The 26761-nt window shown below is 59.3% G+C and overlaps 1 protein-coding gene across 1 annotated transcript; it reads right to left on the bottom strand.

Moving 5' to 3' along the window:
- Positions 1-879: 879 nt before the first annotated feature.
- LRRC27 (leucine rich repeat containing 27) lies at positions 880-26761 on the bottom strand. The gene is made up of 11 exons (XM_055560567.1): positions 26643-26761; positions 25562-25813; positions 21621-21751; positions 19206-19264; positions 14741-14893; positions 12712-13075; positions 11433-11576; positions 8050-8191; positions 2763-2860; positions 1743-1872; positions 880-1195 (listed from the first exon to the last, which is right to left on the bottom strand). The coding sequence occupies exons 2-11, from the start codon at positions 25748-25750 to the stop codon at positions 1049-1051; spliced, it is 1557 nt and encodes a 518-aa protein (XP_055416542.1). The 5' UTR covers positions 25751-25813; positions 26643-26761; the 3' UTR covers positions 880-1048.

Here is a 26761-nt window from a genome sequence, read left to right as displayed (position 1 = left end):
TTTGCAGTAACTTGTTACATAGCAGCAAGTAACTGACGCATCTAGCTTGTTGAGCTGAGAGCCCAGGGTATGGATTTTCCATGTTTCTTCCTTTCTGACCCATGCAATGAAATGGGAACATTCCCTCCAAGCACTAACCAAACCCAAAAAGCAGAGGAAAGGAGCACAGAAACCAGGGATACAGAAAACGCAACAGCACCTCGACAAAGCCAATGGTGATTGTTGAAAAGGACTAATAGGAGTGATGAATCCCTAGCCAGATTAAGGAGGACGGCATCCCATCAAGAATGAGAGGGGACATGCTACAGGTCCTCAGCGGCTGAGACAGTGCTGAATGAGAAGATCACCAAGGATTGTATGCTAATAAACCAGACAACTTGGATGCAATGAAAAAAGTCACTGAGAAACATATCTATCAAAATTGACACAAGAAGAAATCGAGACTCTGAGTCATCCTGTATCTGTCAGTTAGAATCAAAGGTGTTTTCTAGATCAAGCCCTCACCTCACGTCATCACATGTTCAGCCAGCAAAAGAGGTTAAGTCGAGTGACTGAGTGATGGCCCCCCGGGGGGTCTGGGATGGGTATGGGGGGGCAGGGGGCAGCCCCTGGGGAGAGGGGCAACACAGCCAGGCAGGAGGAGGGCACCGCTCATGGGACCCCTGACCCCACTGCAGGCAGGCAGTCATGGGCTCTCCAGGCCTGCTGTGAGCAGGGTGAGGGGGCCCCCGCGGAGTGGGGGACCCCGGGGGTGGGGGGACCTGAGGGCAGGTGTGGGGGACCCCGAGGGGAGGGAGGCTGCCTGAGGGCAGGCGCAGGCGCCTACACCGCACTCTTCCCACGATCGACCGACAGACACGGAGCCGCGTGCCTATCACCACCTTCTCCTTTAATGCAGCTCGGAACCCCTCGGGCTCAGAACGTGCGGATGGAGGGATGGAGACACAGACCCTCAGGCTCTGCGCCAGGGGGCTCCCTGGGAGGGCGCGAGCCACGTCTTCCAGGTGAGAAAACGCTGTCAGTAGTGTCTGTAAACGTGTTCAAATTCTTAATACTTGGGGTTAAAAAATATATTCTGAGGCCGGGACACAGCAGGCCTGAGCAACAGGCTCCTGGGCAGGGCAGCACACTGGTGGTTTCTGTTTAAGGCCGACCTCAGTTTCAGCTTCAGTACTTCATCGTGCAGCCTCTGGGCCTCAGGACAGAGAGGTACTCAGGTCAGCCTGAACGCAGAGGCACGGTGGGGGCGGAGCCAGTGCCCTGGGCCTGGAGCTGGCCCCCGAGGGGAGGGCCCCCACTCCCTGCAAGCCTCAGCTCCCTGTGCTGGGGGTCTCCCTTCCCTCCCCCACCCCCCACCCCCGCCCCGCAAGCCTGCCCCCTGTGCTGGGGGTCTCCCTTCCCCCCGCTCCCTGCCCCTCATAGGCTGGACCAGGAAATGGTGAGATGGAGAATGAGGTAGCCAGGGGGCCAGCGTCAGAGCAGCCCCCTCCTGTCAGAGGGCTGGCGTGGATCATGCAGGGGTCTCCCTTCTGTCCCACCTCCCACACTCCCTTACCTCCCCCAGACCCCTCTCCCAGGACACGGATTACATCTGCCCCCCGGGCCTGTGTTTTCAGGCTCAGGGAGATCCCTGGGCTCCTCCATTCAGGACTCGCTGCTTCTGCTTCCTTCCTGCCCTCCCACCCCGTGACCCCCAGGGTCAGAGCCCGTGTGGCTCCCTCCGGGTTTCAATGGACAGTCACCATCTCCGCGTCCCGGGCGGCCCTCCCGACGTCCTTGAGGGGTGCCAGCCCCCGGAACCTGCTCCTCCGCGCGTGCAGCTGCTGGGCCTGTGGCTTCAGCGTCTCCTCCAGAGTCTGCCCTCGGAGGCCACTGCTGGGACAGGGTGTGGTGAGACGGAGCTGTTTACCCGCCCACCCCGGAGCAACTTCTGTCCCCCTGGCCGGGAGGGGCCGCTCCCCCTGCCTCGGGCACCCACCCACAAGGGACAGGCTGCCTCCCGCGCCCTCTCCTGCTGGACCTGCTCTGCTTTAAACCCTCAGGTTCATGTGAGACGTTACACACAGAGGACACTGCACTCAGCGCCTGGTGAAGCAGGGGTGTCTGTTTCCAGCGGGAACACGCGATTTTAAAAATCCCTCAGAGAGGAATAGAGCACGGCCTCAGGGGTGATGCTGGATGGGTCTGCTCAGCGAGGCCCAGGGCTGCGTCCCCCATAGGACGTTGGGAGTGAGATGGGGAGGGTGGTAGACCCTGGGGCACACCCCTGCCGGGGCCCTGAGAACCCCCCCCCCAGCACAGTGGCTTCCTGAGTCCTCAGGACAGACCCCATGGCAAGGGGCCTGACTGCCCTCATCTCAGACCCCAGCTCCTGGGAAGTCCTGCCCACGGGGTGGGGTGTCTGTGCACAGACGTGGCCGGCCGTGGGCTTGCTAAGGGGCCATGGGGGCGACGTGGGATCCCAGATTTGCGAGCACCCCCCACCAACTCCTCAACTGCAGGTCAGACCCCCATATGGCTGCCTTAACCCACTGATGGACCCGTGACACTTTCCCAATTTCCAGGATGATGGAGGAATGAGCCCTCTGCCATCCACAGGTCACAGCACAACCACCTTCCTCCAGGGCCCTCTGACCAGAGCTGGTGCCCGTGGAGGGGGCCGGGACCGCCGGGGTCGGGGTGGGCGGAGGGGGCGTGTCTAGGAGGATGACTCACGCCCGGTTACCGACGAGGCTGCGGACCTCGTCTCCTGACATGCTTACAGCAGCTTCTCCTTGCTTTGTGTCACTTTTCCAGGCGAATTCTTCAGTGTCTTCTTGTTCTCTCTCGGGTCCGTGGCAAAGGCAATCTTTGCTGCCCCCTGGAAGACGCAGCAAAAGCCTTTCAGGAAAACAGCCGCTGATGCCAAGGCAGCTGCCAGGCACAGCACGCTCGCGCCCCCCACGCTGGGGTCCCAACCCTTGGCCGGCGCGGGGTGTGGGGGGAGGGGCGAGGCTGCAGCACAGGACGTGGGCCCGGCCCGGGCATGGGCACCACACACCTGACGGTGTTCCACCACTAAGTCAAGCTAACGTGCGGGCTCACACCTGACTCATCGTGGGGAAAGCTGAAGAAGGCCTGCAGTCAGAAAACCTGAATTACAGATTCATCGGCTTGGATCAAGGACACGACGAACCGGCAGACAGACTTTGAAAATATGCCAGAAGCAGCAGAGCCAGCTCTTCCGACAGAGACAGACCCCTGTGGCTCCACGTGAGCTCATGGCCCCCCACACGTGTGCAGGTACAGCTGGGGCTTACGGGTGTCCCCTGACTAGCCTCCTGCCACCTGATCCAAGGCTGCTCTCAGGGACCCCACAAGCTCTGGACAGTGACCGTCCGGCATCTCCAGCAGGACATCTTCTCCGCCCTCCCCGGAAGCAGCCGCGACAGGTTCTTCTGGGCGGAGGGGCCCTGTGCACGGGCCAAGGAGGGCAGGATAAAGGCTGCGTGGTTCTCTAAGGATTCACGGACTGCTTAGGCCTTCCCTGGTGGGACAGCAGATAGGCATCCACCAGCCAGTGCAGGGGACACGGGTTCGATCCCTGGTCCAGGGGGAGTCCACATGCCATGGGGCAGCTGAGCCCGTGTGCCACACGTGCTGAAAGGCCGGAGAGCCACCGCTCCTGAAGCCTGACACCCAGAGCCCAGGCTCTGCAACAAGAGAAACCACCACAGTGAGAAGCTCGTACGCCAGTGGAGAGTGGCCCCCGCTCACGGCAACTAGAGGAAGCCTGCACCCAGCAACTGAGACCCAGTGCAGCTAAAAATTAAATAAAACAAGAAAAGAATTCATAGACGACTGACATTTATCTCGAAAACAACTAATTCCTTCAAACGTCTAGGTTAGGGCATTACCCAAAGTGTGTGTGAACAGCACTCTGAATGCTAGAGAATCAGCTCTGGGGCCTGGGGATGTCTGCCCTGGATTTCTGACCACTGGGGCCTGGTGTGTTTCATCTGAGTTTGCTCGTCCGCCTCCCCACAGTGGCCATCCTCTGTCCTGCCTAATTCCTGTTCCCTGTCTATTGGGTTTTCTGTTCCAGAACTTTCTTTTCTCTCCTCCTCATGCTGGCCACACCTGGATGCCTGGGTGGAACTCTCCTGTGTGTGCCCTGACCTCCTTGGCTCCCACACGGACGCCCAGTGCTCTGGGCTCTACGCAGATCCTGCGCTCCTGAAGGTGCCCAGCCCCCTGCTGTTGGGGTGTGTTCTCGTTGCTCTGCTGGGGTGCCCCGCGCCCCCACTCCAGCCATCCTGCAGCAGTTATCCTCCTGGCAGGGACCTGGAAGATTTCTGCCGTCAGGGCTACAAGCTGGGGGCTCTGCAGCCCTGTAACCGGGACGCGAGTGGCAACATGGCAGAGCCGTCACCCGGCGCTGCCTGCAGCTGCCTCGCCCCCCACTGGACCCCCAGCCCAGGGAGCTTAGACTTGTGCATCTGAAGTATGCGAGTGCGTCTGTGTGTGTGAAGTGTGCGAGTGTGTGTGTGTGCTGGGGGGCACAGCTGCTGCAGAGATTGTGTGTGTGTGTGAAGTGTGCAAGTGTGTCTGTGTGTGAAGTGTATGAGTGCATGTGTGTGGGTTAGGGTGCACAGCTGCTGCAGAGACTGTGTGTGTGTGTGAAGTATGTGTGTGCATGAAGCGTGTGCGTGAAGTGTGCGAGTGCATCTGTGTGTGTAAAGTGTGCAAGTGTGTCTGTGCGTCAGGGTGCACAGCTGCTGCAGGGACTGTGTGTGTCTGTATGAAGTGTGCAAATGTGTGTGCGAAGTGTGCGAGTGTGTCTGCTGCAGGGACTGGGTGAGTCTCAGATGGGAGAAGGCTGGGTGGGGTGCCGGGGCGGCGGGGGGGTCATGCAGGGCTAATCTGCCAGGTCACCTCTAAGTGGGTCACCAGGCCGGCCGCCTGCGTCACCATCTCCAGCCCAGCAGCACCTGCTTGACCTCAGAAGGAGCCTAAGGCTGGGGGAGGCTGGGGGGTGGGGGGAGCAGGAGCCGGCAAGATTCTCCTCTCCCCTCCAGCCCCCATCCCCCCATCCCCCCACCCCCCCGGGACAGCTGCCACAGACGCAGCAGAATTGGAATTGGAACCTCCTGCCTGGGGGGTGGGGTGCTGCACACACGGCACCATGTGTCAGGCCCTCCCGCTGTGGCCCCTGAGCAAGCACCAGGTCCAATGGGCGTTTCTTACACGCAGACACCTGCTTTTACCTTTAACACGTGAAGGGTGTGATTCGGCCGCACCCCCAGCCCTGTGTTGCTGTTACCAGAGCACAGTGTGTGGACTCTAAGGTCACTGACAAAGCCGCTGGGTTCAGAGCATCATGAAAAACGAGGACACCACACTTTGGAAAAGTGGGTGGTGAGTCATGAGGCTCGGGCCCCTGCCTGGGCCAGAGGAAGCTTCCTGACCGGTGCAGGGGGTGGACAGGACGTCGGCGACCCCTGCAGAGCCCACAGCCAGGCCGTAGGAGGCCAGGCGCCCCCGTGCCAAGCTTGCAGGGACGGGGGATGCGGTGGACAGAGCCCCAGCTCTGCCTACGTTCACCCCTGCAGATGACACTGGGGGCCACTAACACGCTCCCCACCTACAGGCCCGCCCCACGACTGCTTGTACTTCTCTGAGACAGGCCCCCGGAAGGCTCCCAAGAATTTAGTGTCTTTAGCTGTCCCAGACGTGCTCCTGGAAGCGGACGGCCTGTAGCCGGCCCTCCGCGGCCCTGTCTCTCTCGGCTGCCCGCTGAGCATGCTGGCCGCTGTTCACAGCTGGAGCGCCGAGACGTGGGCATCTCCTTTGGGTTTTCTGCCACCCGGGCATCGCCTGTGACCTGCCTGTCCTGCCCTCTGCCTGTTTGTCTACTGCACTCTTTAAAAAATCTATTTGTGGCTTCTCTTTGCATATTAGATATTAACCTTTTGTTACAAACGTGCGTCACAATCTCCCCGCCTCTGACTTGGATCATAGTACTTTAGACCATGAAAACACCGGCGCTTGTACTTTCCTATTTTTAGTTTCAGTGTCGTTACATTTAACTCAGGAGGCAAAGTGCTACTCCAGGTTTATAGACACTCTTCAGTTCCTATGCTATGAACCCTAGTAACGGAGTGACGAGATGCCGTATTTCTCGGTAAAATACAAAATATACAGGTTGAGACAAGCTTCTTCTTGCACAGCATCACGGAAGTCATTTCCAGCTGGAGGGAAGCATGCAAAAAGGCAGCGAGCTCCAGCAACACGTGCCCGGAGTGCGCAAATACCACGCCCTAGGTCTTGGCTGCCCCGTGGCGGCAGCGACTCAGTGGCCGTGGTTGGATGAACAGAGAAGCCGAGTGCCCGTCCACACACACAGAACGTTACTCGGCCCCGAAGGGGAAGGGATTTCAACACAGGCCACGATGCCCACAAGCCTTGAGGACGTGCTGCTCAGTGAAATGACTGTCCTGGCGCATACGCAGGGTGCCCTCACTCACGGGGCCCCAGGAGTCAGACACAGACAGAGGGTGGGGAGGGGCAGGGGCTGAGGGGCCAGTGCCGCACGGGGACAGAGCTGCAGTCTGGGAAGTCGGGAAGGCCCTGCGGGTGGACGAGGTGGCGCCTGTAGAGCGCCGGGACTGCGCTGAGTGCCCCTGAACTGCGCGTTTAACCACACAGTCCAGACGGTACGTGGTCTGTTGCGGGCACTCAGGCACAAGTGACTCGTGGCGGCTCCCCATCCGATGGCCACCAAGGCCACAACGACGCTTAAACCCAGCCCCACAGTGGGGCCCTGGTCTCTAGGGGTCACCTTGACAATCCCCTCTGTGCTCCGGGTAGGAGGAGGTGCCCTCATCGCCATGAAGAGGCTGCAGGGGGCGGGGGGCAGGGGTTGCAGGTGGAGGGAAATGGGCCTCCTGGGCCCCGGGGGAGGGGAGGAGGTCTGCTGCCTGTCTTGTGGCCCGTGGCCTGGACTGTGGACCGGAGTCCAGCCTGGGGGCCCTGAGCCCAGGATCGTGGGCCCTTCTGCTGCCAGATCAGCACCCAGGCGGGCCTAGTGCCTGCGGAAGGGAGGAGGGGAAGCCAAGGGACTCCAGAGGGACAACAGGCCAGCGCGTCCCGCACGGCCGGCCCAGGCGGTCTGCTGGGGCAGGGCGCCCGCACAGTTTGGCCAGCAGCTGCCTGGAGCCGGGAGCCTATGCAGGTTGAGGGGGATGGTCACCAACCCCACCCCTGCTCTGACGACACACATGGGGGGCTGGGCCCTGGGCAGAGCAGATGGGCTGTAGGGGGGCCCTGGGGCCCTGGGCAGGGGCAGAGTGACTTCATTACTGGGGTCTCACATGCAGGGGTGGGGAGCTGCAGACACAAGGCTGCCCTGAGCAGAGCCGGTGATGAGGCCTGGACGCCAGGACAGAGCCACTTGGGGAGCACAAGAGAGGACCAGCCAGGCCTCGGGATGGCCCGTGGGAGGGACCTGGTGGGGTGGGGGGCGAGGACAGCCCTCACTGGGCCTGGGAATGAGGAGGCCGGTGGGGGGTTCCCAGGACGGCACAGCCCCCCAGAGGACGCTGGAGGGGAGTGATGCCTACTCCCGGAGGACCCAGGCCTGAGCTGCAGGCAGGTGAGGGATGAGCTTCAGGGAAGTGGTCTGAGCGCCCACAGGAAGCTCCTGGGAAGCCGGGCAGCAGGGCTGCAGCGGGGCTGCCGGCGGAGCCCGGGCCAGGGTGGACGAGCTGGTGGTCTGTTTTCTGCGTGAGGTCACCGCTGGCAGAGGGACAGGACCTCGAGCTGACGGCTTTGCAAGGCAGGCCGCCTTTACGCGGGTTCCTGGACGCAGCCAGGCCCCCTCCCCACCGCCTACCGGGCTCCAGGGCTCCTCTGCGGATGCCCCCTCCCCACTGCTTCCCTCCCCTCCGCGGGGGCACCCCTTCCCCCCCACATACTGGGTTCCTCCAAGGGGTTGCCCCCCTCCCCACCCCACCACGTACCGGGCTCCTCCGCGGGCGCCCCCTCCCCTCCGCGGCCTCCCCCACGTACTGGGTTCCTCCGCGTGGGTGGGGCTGGCAGGCTCTCGGGCTCCTCCTGCCTTCGCTTCATCACCTGGGTGCTCTCCCTCCACTCCTGCAGCGCTCGCTTGTCTCTGGGGGGGTGCCGGGGGGCGGGCAGCAGAACGTGAGTGCTGTGGGTAAAGCGGCTCTCAGTTCACCAGCGTTTCTACGGTCACTTCTAGAGCTTCACACAAAAGCCTGTCACTCCAGGCGCCCTCCCTCAGAGGTCAGACACCAGGGGACACCCAGGCCTCCTGGGCAGCGCTTGGCGCCTCTGAGTCTGTCTGGACCTCCTGGCAGGGACCAGCCCGGCCCTGGCCAGCCCCTGCCCCCTGAGGCACCAGGGCCCTTTCCAGGAGGGCCCAGCTGGGGCCACCAGCTCCAAAGCCAAGGCCTCAGGCATTACGGGTCTGTACGCGGCCGGAGGGGGACGCCTGAGTCTCGCCAGGAGCCCGAGCCCCGTCTCTGCCACCCGGCGCCTGCGGCTGGGCTGTTGGCAGTGCATAACCCGCTGCACCACAAACCCCGGATGATGCCTGGGGCTTGCTGCCTCCGCGGTGCCGGGCACTGCGCCCAGGAGGTCCCCAGCTAGCCCAGCTCCACCTGGGCCGCAGCCGCGGCCCTGGGATGGCCGGGCCGGGGGCTTCACATGCCAGGCTCCGGCTCTGGGCACCGGCTCTCCAGCCCAGGCAGCCACTCGCCTGTTTGAACCAAGTCCTGACTCTTCTGGCAAACCCTTCCAGCCCCCAGACCTGGCTCTCTGTCTCCTCTCCGGGCAGAGCCTTCCGCTGTGGGCCCAGAAGCTGCTGTCCTCCTAGACTCCCCAGATCGTTCCCGTGGCCCGGGCCCTCGCTGGGAGGTGCTAGATCCCCTCCGTCCTCAGGGTCATGGTGCTGGGCCCTTCTGGGCTCCTGGCCTCTGCCCTTCAAGGCCTCTGTCTTGGGCTCCAGCCTGAGGGAGGCACCGGCTCTGGTGCTCCAAACAGAGCACTTTGCCCCCTGCAGCTCCCCCAACCTCCCCGCCCCACCTCCCAGGAGCTCCCTATGGGTGCTCAGACCCCTTTTGTGCAGCTCAGTCACCCCTCACTCCTCCTGCAGCTCAGGCCTGGGTCCTCCCAGAGCGGGTGTCACTGCCCCACACCCTCGTCTGGGGACTGTGCCCTCTTGGGACCCCTCACCGGCCTGCTCATTCCCAGGCCCAGTGAGAGGCTGGCTATCCTTGCACTGCCTCCCATGCCTCCTGGGAGGGCCAGGTGCCCACTTTGCACCTGCACAGAGCCCTCCTCACCTGTGGGGCTGCCCACCCCCAGCCCCAAGCTGCTGCCCACAGGAAGCTGTGACTGTGACTGCAGGCGCCTGTCACCTCTGCCACCGCTCAGGGGCCTCTGCCACCTCTCAGGGGCCTCTGCCACCGCTCAGGGGCCTCTGCCACCTCTCAGGGGCCTCTGCCACCGCTCAGGGGCCTCTGCCACCTCTCAGGGGCCTCTGCCACCGCTCAGGGGCCTCTGCCACCGCTCAGGGGCCTCTGCCACCTCTCAGGGGCCTCTGCCACCGCTCAGGGGCCTCTGCCACCGCTCAGGGGGCTCTGTCACCTCTCAGGGGCCTCTGTCACCTCTCAGGGGCCTCTGCGACCTCTCAGGGGCCTCTGTCACCTCTCAGGGGCCTCTGTCACCTCTCAGGGGCCTCTGTCACCTCTCAGGGGCCTCTGCGACCTCTCAGGGGCCTCTGTCACCTCTCAGGGGTCTCTGCCACCTCTCAGGGGCCTCTGCCACCTCTCAGGGGCCTCTGCCACCGCTCAGGGGCCTCTGCCACCTCTCAGGGGCCTCTGTCACCTCTCAGGGGCCTCTGTCACCTCTCAGGGGCCTCTGTCACCTCTCAGGGGCCTCTGCGACCTCTCAGGGGCCTCTGTGACCTCTCAGGGGCCTCTGTCACCTCTCAGGGGTCTCTGTCACCTCTCAGGGGCCTCTGTCACCTCTCAGGAAATGGGCTGCAAGGGACCTACTCCTTAAGAGGCACAGACCGAGGTCCTGGGGAGCCGCAGGAGCACAGATAGGCGGGGGCCATGTGGAGGCTGGGCCACTGGAGAGGCCCCACGCTGGGCCTGGAGGCACCGACTGGTCTCAGGCCCACGGCAGAGAACCAGGAGGGAGCTGCCACTTGCCCTCTGACTCCAGAGCTGCTTGGAGAGGGCAGGTGGCATCCTGGGCCCCGCGGAGCCCGACCTTCGTCTGCCCTGCCTCTTGGGCCCCAGGCCCGGCGCCCAGCTGAGCCGGAGGGTGGGGCCATGAGCGACGGAGGCAAAGGTGCTCGGGAGGGGCGGTGGGCAGCCACCCCTGCAGACCTGCCTGGATGGGGAGGGGGCGGGGGACACCTTGAGGGGCACAGTGGGGGGTGCTGCAAGTTCCATGCGGCACACAGGTGGATGGACACCCGGGAGACGGGAGGGTGTCCCGGGAAAGCCCAGGCCACACCGCCTTGCTCAGCCGTGCCGTCAGTCATGAGTGCGAGGCCCCAGGGCAGGCACGCCGTGTTCCCTGCCTGGGTCTGAGTGCCTGGCAGCACCGGCCTTTCCCTGAAGGCGACGGAACCCCACTAGAAAAGCACATGTGGGCCGGGACCAGCATGCGGGCCCATCTGAACATGTGCTCTGCGAACCTTCTGCCCCTGAGGGTCCTGAGAGAAGACACTCAGGTGGGCTGATTCCAGGAGGATTATTCAGACAATTTACAAGGCAGGGGAGGGACCGCGTGGGCAGAGCAGGCCCTGCTAGGAGGAGAGGCTGTGCCCACCGCAGCCTTGGGGAGGGGGAGTGGACAGACCCTGCCCTCCCTCTCCCTCTCCTGCCAGACCCCCCCACCAGCCAAACCCAAGCAGAGGGTGGGGGCACCCGGGCATGCTGGAGGCAGTCTGTTTGTGCTAGGCAGTCTCTGGGGGCCCAGGGTGCAGTGGAGACAGGCAGTTGGCAGGGCTGGAGGGCAGAGGGCGGACAGTGAGGACGGGACCAAGGTGACCCCGCACAAGGCCGACTGAGTCTGCCTGGACCCCGGGGTAGGGGCAGGATGAGCCCACGGATAGCACGCTGCTCTAAGCAACTTTCCTTAGAGCTGGTGACGGACAGGAGACAGACTCGGGGAGGAGGAGGGGGAGGATAAGGAAGCAGAGGGGGACACAGGCCGGCGGTAGACGAGGGGCTGTGCCCAGCCACAGGGAACAGCACGGCAGCTTCCGGCGAAGCCGAGACCCCTGGCACTCCGCCACCCCCGACCCCAGTGAGCCCCACCCGACCCCGGGGGGCCCCCTCACCCCAGGCACCCCCCTGACCCTGGCGCCCCCCCACTTCACCCCGACCCGGGCACACCCCCACCAACCTCACCTCTTGCTCTGCTCCTGAGCCTGCCTCTCCCGCAGTTCCTGGAGGACCAGGCCCCTGCTCTCCCCTAGCTGGCTGGCGCGGACCAGGGCCTGCCGGGTGGAGTCCAGCTCGGGTAGCACGCCCTGGAAAGAGGGTATCTTCATCCTATGATGACACGAGGTCGTTAGCCGAGTGTGTCACGCAGCCCGAGACGGCCCCTGGGCGTGAGCGAGGAGCCACGGGCGGCTGCCTGTGGAAGCCCCCATGGTCACGGTTGGTGGGCAGGGCCTCCACCCCCTCCCCAGGCCAGGTCACGACTGGACGACACCTGGGACCAGGTGAGGCTGTGCTGCTGTGGGAAAAGGTGGGCATGGACCTAGATGAACTAGGTCATCAGGGCCTCTGCTGGGGAGCCCTGTGCTGTGAGCCCAGGGCCACGGCCAGGCAGTGACCCTCCCCACGGCGATGACCCTCCAACAATGCTTTCCTTTGAGAAAGTCTCAAACCTATAGAACGGGTGAAGCGACAATGCAGTGAACACGTGCACCCTTTTCTTGTGGATCTAAGCTCTTCTGTTTTCCAACAGCAACCAGCCATGTCACCTCAGATGGGCCTGTGCTCACAGCCTCGCCACAGACTCGTCCACACAGTCCACGGGGCCGCAGGCGAGTAACCACGGACCACATCCTGTGCCCTGGATGTGACATCATCGCCCGTGCCCATGTATGAGCTGTATTCGCCAATGTTACTGGGTGACGTTCTCTCTGTACACACACACATCCACACACGTGTGCACACCATGAACACACACACCACACGTGCACACACACACCATGCACACGCACACACCACGTGCACACACACACACCATGCACACCGTGCGCACACACACACACCCATGCACACACTACGTGCACACACACACACCCATGCACACACACACCACGCACGCACACACACACCATGCGCGCACACACCATGCACACACACACCACACACACACACACACCATGTGCACATACACACCATGCACACGCACACCATGCACACACACACATGCACACACACACACACCATGCACATGTGCATGGCGTGAGTTTTTCTCTCCTATGACCTCTTGCTCTGAGCCTGTTTCCCTGGCTGCCCCCATCTGGGTAACTTGAACCCTAAACTGGGGCTGGCACCTGCCACGTCTCGGGAGGGTGACGTGGACACACATCCCCCTGACATCATAACAGGGCCTTGCAGAATACTGTGATGACCTGCGGGGACTGCGTCCAGCATCGCCTCCCACCCTCACCTGCAGAGGGGCCTCGGGCGGGGGAGCAGTTTCCCTCTGGAGCTCAGCGCGGCCCTGAGGCTGGGGGGCAGCTCTGCTGGCAGCAGCTGGTTCCCCAGCGCCCCTGCCCACTCGTTCTCCACGATCTCCTGCCGCAGCTTCCAGAACCGCTGGATCTCCTCCTCGCTCGGCCAGTCCTCCGGGGGCTCGGGGGACCTCCTGGGCTCGTGTGGGTCTAGTGTTTCAACAGGTGGGAAAAAGTCTGCCTTTTCTGTTACCATGCTTCCCTTTGGCTCCTGAGAATGAATGGTTTCTTTGTTAGGCACGTGCTCTTCGGATAAGTCCAACAGGGGCTGTGGCAGATCCCTTATGGTTATCTTTTTAACTGGGGAAATGGACAGCGAACAAAAGGCCATTTTAGTAGATTGCACTTCCATGCCCAAGACACACACAGCCTGGAGCCCTCTCCCTGCACAGAGAGGGCTGGGGGTGGTCCCTGCACAGAGAAGGCAGGGGGGCTCCCTGTGTAGAGTGGGCTGGGGCGGTCCCTGTGCCCCAGGCCCTCACACTGCGCATAAGTCCATATAAATGAAGACATCTTCCCCATCTAGACCTTCTAGTGTCTGCTTCTAACTGATGCTCAGCCCACACACCTGTCATTTTTTATTGCAACACTTTTGCTGACTTTAGACACTTTGATCTCTAGGAAACTCAAGCGAGAAAACTGGCCCCAAACACACTCATCCTGAGGTGCACCAGAGCCTTCATCGGGTGTTAGGGCCACAGCACCCCGCAGACGGGGGTCATCTGGCCTCACATGGCCTCTGGCGGGGCAGGACTCGATGTGCTGACTGACAGACAGACAGGGGGCCCAGGCCTGCCCCAGGCTCACCCACCAAGCCCAGCCTCAGCCTGCAGCACACTCCCCAGACCCAGTGGCCCCTGGCATTCTTCAACACATTGAGACAGCTTAGTCCGTCCACGTTACCTTCTGGTACAAGGCAAATTCATCTTCAGCTTTTCGGCCTAATTGATTTACCATTTTCTACCCTTTACAGTCGATCATGTATCTATGATGTTAGAACCAACACAGCCCTCTTTGTAAAAATATAAATAAAAAATACAATGGGACCGAAAGATAATGAGTTTTAACTACACAATAAAATGTTAAATCCTAAACAATACGTTCAGCATCAGTGGTCACAACTTTGTTTCTTGAAGCGGAGGCCGCTCTCCGTGTTCGGGGGAGACTGTGGAGCGTGGGCGGGTGGACACCTGGACACACAGGTTAGCATGACGGCACCTGCCCTTCGGAACCCTGGCCCGGGTCTCCTCCCGCGGGAACCTGAGGGCGCACGAGGGGGCGCACCGTGGCTGCACCAGGTGCAGCTCGTGTGAGCCCGGGACGGCCTGGTCCCGACCACTACATGCTGGGGGCCGGTGCGTTTTTTTTTTTTTAAAGAAAAACAGTTTTCAAAATGGGCAAAGACATGCTTTAAAAAGTATTAAGAAGTGACGAGAAATGAGCATATGTGTCCAATTTGCTTGTGGACAATTGACTCAGCATCGGAGACAAACTGGACCCGGCACAACACCAAACAGGGGAGGAGAGCTGCCGGCAGAGGCAGTCCTTAAAGTCAAGCAAAAGGGCCAAATGGAAACACTGTAGACGGATGCTGACTGTCACCCCATGTGGCACGAAAACAACTAACTCAGGACAATGCAGACCACTATTCCGACTGGTCACTTGGTGTATTTTTAAGTGACTCCCGGGGTGGTCACCTCGTGGGGGCTTGCAGGTGAGGACGGCTTTGTTTGAACCACTCCAGTGGGCTTTTACCCAAACCCACCTTCGATAAGCTCAGTGACAGGCACCGAGGGTGCAACCCCATGCACGCAGAACCAGGAAGATGTGCGGCTCTGAGAGAGCACGGAGGTCTGTGCGAGTCTGGCAGGGGACATGCCAGGCACCTTTACCCCGTGTGACTCCCTGGGGACCCGGTGTTACAGAGCACTGGCGCCAGCGTGCCCTAACAATCGCGCCACCCACCTCGAGGGGAGCCGTCGTGGGGGGCCGCGTGGTCGGCCGCGCAGATCTGCAGGAAGGTCAGGATGGCCACCAGCCCCCTCTGCACCACGAGGGGCGGCGGGAACTCCAGGGGGCAGTGCCGCAGACTCAGGGCCTTCAGGGTGGTCACGCCCCCTGCGGGAGAGCAGAGCCGTCAGCCCCGCCAAGCGTTGGAACCGGCCCGTCGGGGCAGCCCGGCCCCCAACACGCCCCAGGATCTGGGGCGAAAGGTCATGACAGATGTCTGGGATCCGCTTCCAAAAAAAAAAAATCTCTGCAGAGGAGAGGGGTTCTGCGGATGAAGACCATGGAGGTGATAAAATTAAATACGGAAATGGAAGCGGCAACCGCAGCCCTCTGGTGAAAACCAAAATACAAAGATCTGTCGTGTGCTATCTCAAAGACCTATTTTCAACAACAACAACAAAAACTACAGGTCATTCAGAAGAGGAGGAGCAGGAGGAGAATGGGACGTATACTCAGGAAACACACAGGCGGCAGAGACTGTCTTCCAGTTGGTCCAGGTGCCAGATTTAGCACACAGAAACTTCAAAACAGTCATTTTAAATGTGTTTAAAGAAATGAAAACAACAACAACCTGTGTTTAAATGATTAAAGGAAAACGTAGTGAAATGACTCAGCAAATGTCAATAAAAAGTACAGACTACACAGAAGAAGCAAGTGGAAGCCCTGGAGCTGAAAATTACGAAGACTGAGATGAAAATCTACGGGAGGGACTCAGCAGCAGGCACGAGATGGAGCAGAAACAGTAAGCGAACTTGAAGATGGAGGAGCAGAAAGTCTCCATCCGAAGATCACAGACGGGGAAAGGGTTAAAACCAGAGCGGAACCTCCAGAGACTGTGGAACAACGGCAGGTGTGCAAACATGTGTGTAAGGAGAGCAAAGACGCAGAAAGGAGCAGAAGAGTCACCCAAGGAGACCATGGCCAAAAAGCCCCCGGAGGCAACGACAGATGTTAATCTACACTCTCAAGACGCTCAAAGGGATTCACACTGAGGACATCTCGGTGCAATTCCTGGGATACCAAGAAAATAATCTTGGAAACAAGTCATTATGTAAAGGAACCAGCCACAAGGTCTGGTTTTTCCAGTAGTCATGTATGGATGTGAGAGTTGGACCATAAAGAAGGCTCAGAACCAAAGAACTGATGCTTTCAAACTGTGGTGCTGAAGAAGACCCCTGAGAGTCCCTTGGACTGCAAGGAGATCCAACCAGTCCATCCTAAAGGAGATCAGTCCTGGGTGTTCATTGGAAGGACTGATGCTGAAGCTGAGGCACCAATACTTTGGCCACTGGATGCAAAGAACTGACTAATTGGAAAAGGCTCTGATGCTGAGAATGATTGAGGGAAGGAGGAGAAGACAGTGACAGAGGATGAGATGGTTGGATGGCATCACCGACTCAATGGACTTAAGTTTGAGCAAGCTCCGGGAGATAGTGAAGGACAGGGAAGCCTGGCGTGCTGCAGTCCATGGGATTGCAAAGAGTTGGACATGACTGACCGACTGAACAACACAAGGTCGCTGGCTGAGTTCTTGCCAAGAGCAATGGTGGCAGAAGACAGTGAGCATCAGGCTCCAGGTGCTGGAGAAAACCTGCTGATCAAGCATCTGAGTCCATCCAACTGTCCTTCAAGACCCCAAATGAAAGGAAGGCCTTCCGGAATGGACTCACATAGAAACAGAGACCATGAACTGGCCTGCAACAATTTAAAACCTGAACTGGTCATTATCTGCCCCTCCCAGCCCCACCCCACCCACAACCTCAAGTGCACGTGAGAACCACTGAGCAGAACGGATGAGCTTAACAGTCAACTGAATACAGCAGAAGACAGGACCAATGGACGCAAAGGCGGGCCAACAGAGAGTCCATCACGGTGGAGCACAGAGGGGAGACAGGAGCTGGGGAAGGGGCGCTCAAGGCATCTGAGACAGAAGCACACATAACCGTCAGGAGCCGGATGCGAGGGAAAGGCATGCGGGGGACACAACGCCCAGAGAAACAACGGCGGCCCCAGAATCCCCCAAATCTGACGAGAGGCATCGACAAGCAGAGTCAAGCAGCGCAGTGAGCCCCGAGCAACGCGAATGCAAAGAAAACCACACCCAGACGTACCACAGACAGACTGCTGGAAGTCAAATGAAAAAAGAAAAATCTTAGAGCAGCCAGAGAAAAAAAATGTTACCTCTATCAAAACTGTTAACTTCTGAACAGGTGGTGGAATCCACACAACAACACAGACGTCTCCAAAGTACTCAGTCCCCATAATCTGGCTTCCCACACGCTCCGCTAAAACATCCTTCAACAACGAAGGAAAAATAAAGATGACCTTTTAGAAAACCTGGGGTGGCAGAGGATGGGATGGTTGGATGGCATCACTGACTCAAAGGACATGAATCTGAGCCAACTCCAGGAGATAGTGGAGGACAGAGGAGCCTGGTGTGCTGCAGCCCACGGGGTCACAAAGAGCTGGGCACGACGTAGTGACTGAACAGTAACGATAATCCTTTGCCATAAGACTCAGTGCAACACAAAAGAAGGCCTTCCCACCAACAAAGTTGCCCCATTTGGAAGACGAAACTTCAAGAAAAAGTGAAGAGCAGCAGAGGGTGACCATGTGAGAAACGTAAATAAGACAGAGTGTCCACTGGATGCAGCCCACACCTGGGCGCAAAACGCATGAAGACAACAGCACACAAGGCTGGCAGGAGGCGCGGAGCCCGGGCAGGAGGCGCCCGGGAGCCCGGGCAGGAGGGGCGGAGCCCGGGCAGGAGGGGCGGAGCCCGGGCAGGAGGGGCGGAGCCCAGATCACAGATGCGGACTGAGGCCCAGAGAAGCCATGTGCCTTGTGGCAAGCCTTGCAGCTACAAAGTTGCAGAGCCCCAAATAAGAGAGAAGGTCTGTGTGTACTTGGCAGGAGGGGCGGAGCCCGGGCAGGAGGGGCGGAGCCCAGGCAGGAAGGGCAGAGCCCATGCTGGAGGCGCCCGGGAGCCCGGGCAGGAGGGGCGGAGCCCGGGCAGGAAGGGCAGAGCCCATGCAGGAGGCACAAAGCCCGGGCAGGAGGCTCCCGGAAGCCCGGGCAGGAGGCACGGGGCCCAGGAGCCTGGACAGGAGGCACGGAGCCCAGGCAGGAGGGGCCCGGGAGTCCGGGCAGGAGGCACAAAGCCCGGGAAGGAGGCTCCCGGAAGCTCGGGCAGGAGGCACGGGGCCCAGGAGCCTGGACAGGAGGCACGGAGCCCAGGCAGGAGGGGCCCGGGAGCCCGGGCAGGAGGCACAAAGCCCGGGAAGGAGGCTCCCGGAAGCCCGGGCAGGAGGCACGGGGCCCAGGAGCCCGGGCAGGAGGCACAAAGCCCGGGAAGGAGGCGCCCGGGAGCCCAGGCAGGAAGGGCGGAGCCCATGCAGGAGGCGCCCGGGAGGCCGGGCAGGAGGGGCGGAGCCCGGGCAGGAGGGGCGGGGCCCGGGCAGGAGGGGCGGGGCCCGGGCAGGAGGGGCGGGGCCCGGGCAGGAGGGGCGCGGGGCCCGGGCAGGAGGGGCCCGGGAGCCCGGGCAGGAGGGGCACGGGGCCCAGGAGCCTGGACAGGAGGCACGGAGCCCAGGCAGGAGGGGCCCGGGAGCCCGGGCAGGAGGCACGGAGCCCAGGCAGGAGGGGCCCGGGAGCCCGGGCAGGAGGCACGGAGCCCGGGCAGGAGGCGCCCGGAAGCCCGGGCAGGAGGCACGAGGCCTGGGAGCCTGGGCAGGAGGCACGGAGCCCGGGCAGGAGGGACCCAGGAGTCCGGGCAGGAGGGACCCAGGAGCCCAGGCAGGAGGCACGGAGCCCAGGCAGGAGGCGCCCGGCAGGAGGGCGTCCCAGGAGGTGCCCGGGACCCCAGGCAGGAGGAAGAACCCTTCACATGGAAAGTGAACAGAGATGAACACACTCCAGGCATCCACGCCCACATGGATAAACCTCCGGGACGCTGTGCTGAGCCCCAGATGCCAGGTCACCAAGCATACACACGGGACGAGGCAAATGCAGAAGCTTAGCAGGAGTCTGAAAGGAAGGCCCTTTAAACACGTACTGGGCAGGGGTGGTGAGTGGGAAAGACCTCAAGGCAAGCAAAGACGGTGAACAGAGACCCTGCTGGCTGAGGGGAGGGGCAGCTGGACTGGGAGGGCACCTGGGCCCACAGAGCCCCGTTGCTGCCCTCCCTGAGCACCGGAGGGTCCTGCGTCCCCAGTGCTCACACACGTGTGCACAGGCAGGATGTCAGCGTGGCAGTGGCAGCCCTGTGAGCCCCATCATCTCGGCGCCCAGAGGGATAGGGCAGAGGGTGTCAGCTGCGTCCCCCATGCGGGGGCAGGCCTGTGTGTCCACTGCATGTTCTGGTGGCTGCAGAAGGCTGCACTTTAACCCATCTTTCATTTCATTGTTTGTTAACACTTACCCAGCTCCACAGGTAACATTCTGATGGGATTTCTTTCTAAAAGCAAAGTTTTCAAATGCCTTCAAAACAAGACAAAAAATATATAATTTAGCAAGCAGGAAGTCGAATGAGCATCACATTTCTTCACCTGTCTTGTCTCTGCAGGGTGGCATCCACACACATGTGCACACGTTCCCCCCACGCTCTTCTCCGACAGCCAGCAGCCTTGCCACCTGGCAGCTGGTCGGGCTCAGCCTCAGCGCTGCGGCCGCCGGACCAGGCAGCTCTTTGTGAGGCCCGTCCCCTGCCCAGAGGGTAGGGGCATCCCAGTCTCACCCCACCCCTCCCCAAGCGTGACAACCTCAGGATCTCCAGATGCTGCCAAACACCGGCTCGCCCCATCACATACACTGCTGGACACTTTAAATCTCTCCCTGCTAGCGGCTCACACAGCCACGACACGGACAGGGAGAACGTTAACGCTGGTGTTGTTTTGATTAGGCTTTTTGGAAAGTTTAAGGCTTTTAATAAGCCCATAATTACTTAAAATTTCTAATGAACATGTTTTCGGCTCTTCATTCAGCATGCTGATCTAATTTTAATGACATAACGGGTTATAAACCACAGGCAAAATTATATCTTAGACAACATTCAGCAGCTGGATTTCAGTGGCAAAATCAAAGAATTCTCAAGTTTGAGGCCGTGTATTTGTTTCAGAAGGAAGAACAGGGCTTACAAGAAGCAGCGCTGGTTTATTTTCACTCTCTGAGGAGCACTTACTCTCCAGGCCCGAATGCCACTGCTAAGTCAGCGGTGGGCCAAGAGCACGAAACTGGTCTCAACACAGTGGCCAAGGGCCCTGTGATGAGCGGAGCTTCTGAAAACCACCCCGACAGGCGCTCGGGGACGCTGAGGCCACTGGCCACGCTGGAGGGGGACCGAGAGAAAGTGCAGTGGGCAGAGCCGCTTGTCACACTGCTCCAGGCCCAGGGGCACAACCCCTGGCAGACCCAGGAGCTCAGGGAGACGGCCTGGGTGCCCCACTCTGGGTGCCCCGCCCTGGGTGCCCACCCTGGGTGCCCAAGACACCCACTGCCAACAGCAGGGACCTGCTTCCTGCACAGCTGCAGCAGGCCCGGGCAACTCGTGGGGGCCTTTCTCTCCTGTTACACGCAACACAACACTCACTTCTGTGAAATACTTTTAAAACCAGTGTGCAACTGTCCAGGCACCTGAAGGGCCTTCTGCAGCCCCTGCTCTGCGTTTCACGGGGGCTGCGATGACTCCTGTAGGAAGGGGGTCACCCTCGGACCCCCCTCTCCCTCCCACACCCTCCATCCGACCTGAATGCCATTGGCTGTCCCGCGTGGACAGCTGCAGGGCCTCCGGACTGCCCCTCCCTGCAAACCTCTGTGACTTCCTGTCTCTCCCGTGATGAAATTCAAACTAGCAATTGTCCTACAAGCTCAGCGACTCCCTTTCCGGGCACTGCCTGCCGCCTCCCCTCCTCTGCTCTGTCCCCAGGGACAGGCCCACCTCAGCGCCCTTGCAGTTGATGTCCCCTCTGCCACGGACACACTGACAGTGCAGGAGGGTCTGAAATTCACATCATGAGGTTTCCTAAAGGTCGAGAGCTGCCATAGAAGCACTGGGCCTGGGGCCAAGGCGCCTGAGAGAAGCATGTGCCTCTGGGGGGCTCAGGGGGGCAGGCAGTCTGGCCTCGGTTCTAGAAGGGGGATGCTAGGAGACGCCTGGCACCTGGGTAGCAGGCACTCAGCAGGACAGTGCAGAGCATGCCCCAGGGCTTCTGGTCTTCCCCAGATGGGAAGAGCGTCTCCCTGTCGCCGGCAGCCAGTGCAGTGACACACGGGCCCTCGGGAGTGAAGCCGCTGGTCTGCATGCATCAGAAGTATTAATATTTCTCATGGGAGGCAGAGACAGAACCTGCTTGTGGGGAAAGCCGCGTGCACCCTCCGGCAGAGGCGCTTGGTGCCGGCGTGTTCCGAGGCACTAAGCGTCCTAAGTGATAATCATGTATGTGCTTCGGGGCTTCCCTCGCGTAGCTCAGTCGGTAGAGAATCCGCCTGCAGTGCAGGAGACCTGGGTTCAATCCCTGGGTCAGGAAGATCCCCTGGAGAAGGGAACAGCCACCCACTCCAGCATTCTTGCCTGGAGACTCCCATGGACGGAGGAGCCTGGTGAGCTATGGTCCATGGGATCGCAGAGTCGGGCACAGCTCAGCGACTAAACCAACCACGCCACATGTGCTTTGGTACCTGCAGCCGCCACACCTCTCAACGGCCTTGAAGACCCCACTACACTCTTCTGTTCTAAAGTTGAAACTCACGGGAGGAGTGGGAGAGAGCGAGGCAGCCAAAGACAGGCATTTAAAGAGACGATGACCTCCTCACCTGGCCAGACAAACACACTACTCACTTGTGACAGCCAATCCCAGAGGGCAGCGCGGTGATTCTGTTGAATCGCAGGTCCAGCCATGAAAGGTTGGGCAGCAGCTGGAAGAAGTCTTTAGGAATCGTGCACAGGGCATTTCGCTGAAGGTGCAATTGCTTCCGGGGGGAAAAGAAGAATGTTTTGTCAGCCGACTAAATTCTAAAACATGACATATCCTCAAAACATTTCCACTGGTGCCAGCAATCACACATGGCGAGTTAAAAGAAAACCCGAATGTTTCCCCTGAAATCACTGAAACGGGAAACACCCGCAGCAGAAAGTCGCAGCCTGGGGGCTTCCCTGGTGGTCTGGTGGTTAGGCATCTGCTCTGAACGCAGGGCACGCAGGTTCAGTTCCTGGTGGTGAAAACGGCCACACACAGTGAGCCGGTAACGGTCACGTCAGGAAGTCTGACCTCTGCCCAGTGGACCCTTAGGCCACCACCATAAGCCAGGCAGGGCAGCACAGCAGGGGAGGACGAGACACGTGCATGCTGACCGTTGCGCACTGCGCGGTGTGTGCCAGTGAGATACTGCCGTCAGGGCCACAGGGTTGAGGGAGACCCAGAAGCACCCTCTCCCACTGCTGCTGCGCGCCCTCACACACGTGAAAGTCTCCGTCGCTCAGTCGTGTCCGACTCTGCGACCCCATGGACTGCAGCCCACCAGGCTCCTCTGTCCACGGGATTCTCCGGGCAAGGATACTGGAGTGGGCTGTCATTCCCGTCTCCAGGGGATCTTCCTGAGCCACACATATATGCATCTATACATTTCTATTTACCAGGGCAGCAGAGTGGAGAACTTAAGGACACTGGCCGGGAAACCAGGCTCCCTGGGTTCAAATCTCAATTTCGAAAAACCCGTGAGCCGTGGGCCTTGGAGCAGGTTCCTGAGCCCCCTGTGCTCCGGGCCTGGCCTGTGATGGGGCGCACGCCCATGGGGAACGGGGTTGGGGTGGCGCTGCCACGCCGTTACAGCCCAGGGCACATGGCAGGCGCTCCTCCACCATCAGGGTCTCGGCTCCCAGCTCTGCCACCAACGCCACCTTCCAAGTCCGTCAAGCGCACGGCAGATGCTTGAGACACGCCGGCGAGAAACCACAGACATGCTGAAAACACAATCCCGAGTCAGCTCAGATGCGGCTGCATCGCTCCCCGCGGCTAGGGGAACTCGTGGTGACCGGACTCCGGTTGTGGACGCCGTCGCTCCGGGCCCCTCCCGGCCCAGCCCCGGGGCAGCTTTAGGCGCTCTGTCTCCCAGGCTCAGCACTGAAGCTGTGGGTCCTTGTCAACACCAGAAGAGGAGATGGCAGAGACACGCCACGCCGGCCCCCGCCTCGGCCCCCGGGGCCGGGTTCCATGAGGCCTCTTGAGGACGGGGAGGCTGGGGAGGGGTTTGTGTCCCCTGACTGGAGGCTCTGGAGGGTGTTGCTGTGGCTGCAAAACGCACCCGTGACCACTGACGGGCCACAGCTCGGAGTGGTCACCTCGCTTGGGGACTTGTTGCCACAGTGATAAGGTTGACACCTCTGTATTCTGAGGGGCACAAATAAAGTCCCTTCATTCCGACTAAAGAAGGCTTCCTCCTTCTTTTACGTGTGAAGGCACCATGAGTTTCTACACTGCTGGGCTCCTTGTTCAGAACTGAGAGCGTTTGCTTCATTAAAGTGGTGTATTATAGGAAGACACAGTACGCCACTCGTGGAGGGCAGTGCTAAGGAAACAGCAAGACCAGTGCTGGCCTGACAGCAAAAGAAGGGTGTGAAACACAACCAGGGTTAGGAAAGCAAGCAGCCACTCAGAGTCTAAGCACACAGCCGCACGTATGGGGTGGCCAAGAAGTCCCTTCGTTCCTTTGCATACAATGGTTCCAGTAGCCCTCGCCTTTAACGTCGTTGGAAACGGTTTTGTTGCGTTGTGATAGCTGTCATATCCGTATACACTTTTTAAAAAAACTGATCAAAATTGGTGAATTTTTGTGCAGCCATTTAAATACTGAAGATGGAAGAAAAAACAACATTTTCAGCATCTTATTCACTGAGCATGTGCACACAGAAGTTTTATTATTTTGAGAAAGGTAAGAATGAGACTGAAATGCAAAAAAAAGACTTGCGTCATGTATGGAGAAGGTGCTGTGACCGATCAAAAGTGTCAAAAGTGGTTTGTGAAGTTTTATGCTGGAGATTTCTCACTGGACGATGCTCCATGGCTCAGTAGACTACTTGAAGTTGAAAGCCATCAAATTGAGACATTGAGAACAATCAAGCTTACTCCACACGGGAGGTAGTGGACATACTCAAAATGTTCCAAGCAAGCATTGAAAATCATTTGCACCAGCTGTGATATTTGGGTTCCACTTAAGTTTAGCAAAAAAAACCTTCTGTACCTTATTTCCACATGTGATTCTCTACTTAAACGTAACAAAAATGTTCCATTTTTAAAACATCAGGCAAGGAAAAATGAATACTGTACAAAAGTGTGGAACAGAAGAGATCATAAGGCAAGTGAAATGAACCACCACCAACCACACCAAAGGCTGGTCTTCATGCAAAGGTGAGGTGATGTAGGGGTGGGGTTGGCAGGGAATCCTCTGAGCTCCTTCTGGAAAACCACACGATTAGGTCCAACAAGTACTGCTCCCAGTGAGACCAACTGAGGGCAGCACGCCACGAAAAATGTCTGGAATTAGTCAACAGAGAAAAAAACCTCCCATCAAGATAATGCAAGACTGAATGCTTCTTTGGTGACCAGGCAGACACTGTTACAGCTTGGCAGGGAAGTTCTGATTCATCCTCTGTATCCAGCAGACGCTGCACTTCCGGATGTTCACTCGTTTCAGTCTTTACAAAATTCTCTTAATGGAAAAATTTCAATTCCCTGGAAGACTGTAAAAGGCACTCGGAACAGTTCTTTGCTCAAAAAGCTAACAAGCTTTGGGAAGATGGAATTATGAAGTTGCCTGGGAAATGGCAGAAAGTAATGGAACAAAACAACGAATACACAGTTCAATAAAGTTCTTGGTGAAAATGAAAACTGTCTTTTACTTTTACTTAAACATCGAAGAAGCTTTTTGGCCAACCTAATAAAAGCACTGAAAACTGTCAGTCGGCAGGCTAACAGTGCAACACGTGGGTGTGTGTCCTGTGTGGACATTGCTTTATATGCTGATCATTTAATCCTCCTGATAAACCGTGAAGACAAGGTGAGGTTCAAGGAAGCCGCCTGACTACTGGGCACTGAGAGAACTGCTGACCCTGGACAGTCTCCGTCAAGCTGGGCAGAGGGAACTCTGTTGTAGAACTCGCTGGAGAAGACAGCCCTGCTGGATCTCAAGTAGGCGAGGGCCCGATCCCATGAAGGCACCGGACCCACAACAGAGTCAAGCACTCGACCTGGGCAGGGCTGTGGGGTGAGAAAGTTTTACTGAAGTTTTTAAGGGGAATTGTGGTTTTTGTTTTTTTAGATTTTTTTTTATATGACCATTTTTTAACTCTTTATTGTTTTTGTTACAACACTGCTTCTGTTTTTTGTTTTGGTTTTTTGTCTGAGAGACATGTGGAATCTTAGCTTCCGACCGGGGATCAGACCCACACCCCCTGCACTGGAAGGCTAAGGCTTAAGCACTGGACCACAGGGAAGGCTCTCAGGGGGATGAGTTTTGATTAAGAGACCAAGCGTGTTTTCAGCAACATTTTCCACCCACCACGGGCATTTCACTTAAGATGTTTCCGAGGAGAGGACATTAGCGTCTGGCTGGTCCCCTGCTGGAATTTCTCATTTTGCAGTGAGCAGCACATGAAACCCCAAGCTAACCCTCTTCCAATCCACCTCATTCTATAATTTCTAAAAAGAAATCTACAAGTGAGCAACGTCTTCATTTACATCTACATGGCATGAGTGTACGAAGCCCGGAGGCTGACTCACTTACTTTGAGGTTGGGGACTTTAAAGATCTCCCCAAAATGGTGAAGACCACTTTGACTCAAGTCTAAAATCGCTGAGGAGGAGAAGATGACCCCCTGGTGAACGTCTCTGGAGGCGGAAGCAGGCTTGCTCCCAGCCTGGCTCTCCCGGTCACCAGCCCCGCAGGGAACCGAGAGGGAACCGCTCCCCTCCATCAGTCCGACGGGAGGAAGCACTCCTCTGGGGACCACCGCGCATCCTCCTGGGTGTGGAGTCACCTGCAGACAGGGGGCGGGGAGGGGAGACACATCAACAATGGGTACACGGCACAATCACATCTTCCGGCGGCTTGGCAGGCCGCAATGACTGCGCTAGCTTACAAAAACCTGCGCGTCTAATAAACAGCATCATAAAATGGACTTTGATAAAACAAACTGGACTGCAAGAAGATTCAGATTAAACTGCTCCGCTCCTCCCTCTGCACCGCGGAGTTCCAGACTTAACTTTTAATATCTGGAAAATGCAAAGGAGGAATGGCATCTCGAGGGATGAAACCGAATCAGAACGGTTCTAAATCCACAAGCTGGCATCTCCCTCCCCTGAGTGCGGAGGGGGCCCTGAGCTCGCCCTTTCTTATTTGCAGGTCTGGGTCCTTCCCATCAGAGTTTCGCTCAGCGGGGGTGTTGCCAGCTCACGGGTCTGCTGTGTGTCTGTCCCTCCATTTCAGGGGCGGGGAGTGCGAGGCCCCCGCCCCCTGGGCCCTTTTCTGTGACTCGGGGGAGTGCAAGCTGCAACCTCCGGAAACCTCTGAACCAGGAGAAAGTCTCAGGACCACGAGCGGGCGGGGCGGGCCGCGCAGGGGCTGGGAGGCCGCGTCCCCACAGCGCGGGCCGCGCTCTGGGCCCCACTTCTCATCACCCAGCGCCCCTAGCCTCTCCCAATGGGTCCCCGCCCGGGCAGGGCGGGCCGCGCGAGGGCAGGGAGACGGCGCTCCGGGCCCCGCAAGCGCGCGGTGCCCCAGAGTCTCCAGTGCGCCCCACCACCCATCACCCGGGGCCCCCAGCCTCTCCCGATGGGTCCCCGTGCCGGCCCACAGCCCGTGCTCACCCGCCCGCTGGGGGTGCGGAGGGCCCAGCGGAACAATGGAGGCTGCGGGCGCACGCGGTCGCCATGGAGACGCGGCGGTACGGTACGGAGGCGGAGGGCTCACGCAGTCTCCAAGGAGA

Source organism: Bubalus kerabau, chromosome 22 (genome assembly GCF_029407905.1).
Source record: "Bubalus kerabau isolate K-KA32 ecotype Philippines breed swamp buffalo chromosome 22, PCC_UOA_SB_1v2, whole genome shotgun sequence".
NCBI classification, from domain to species: domain Eukaryota; kingdom Metazoa; phylum Chordata; class Mammalia; order Artiodactyla; family Bovidae; genus Bubalus; species Bubalus kerabau.
Note: the sequence above shows the minus strand (reverse complement) of the source record. Positions and strands in the feature narration are given on the sequence as shown.

Excerpts from the sequence above, each read along its gene's own strand:
- LRRC27 (XM_055560567.1), bottom strand. The coding sequence starts at position 25,750 with ATGGAGGGGAGCGGTTCCCTCTCGGTTCCCTGCGGGGCTGGTGACCGG. Across the intron at positions 21,752-25,561 it reads TTAAAGTCCCCAACCTCAAA|CAATTGCACCTTCAGCGAAA; the intron begins GTAAGTGAGTCA and ends TCCCCCCGGAAG. Across the intron at positions 1,196-1,742 it reads CCGCCCGGGACGCGGAGATG|GCCCAGAGGCTGCACGATGA; the intron begins GTGACTGTCCAT and ends CTCTGTCCTGAG.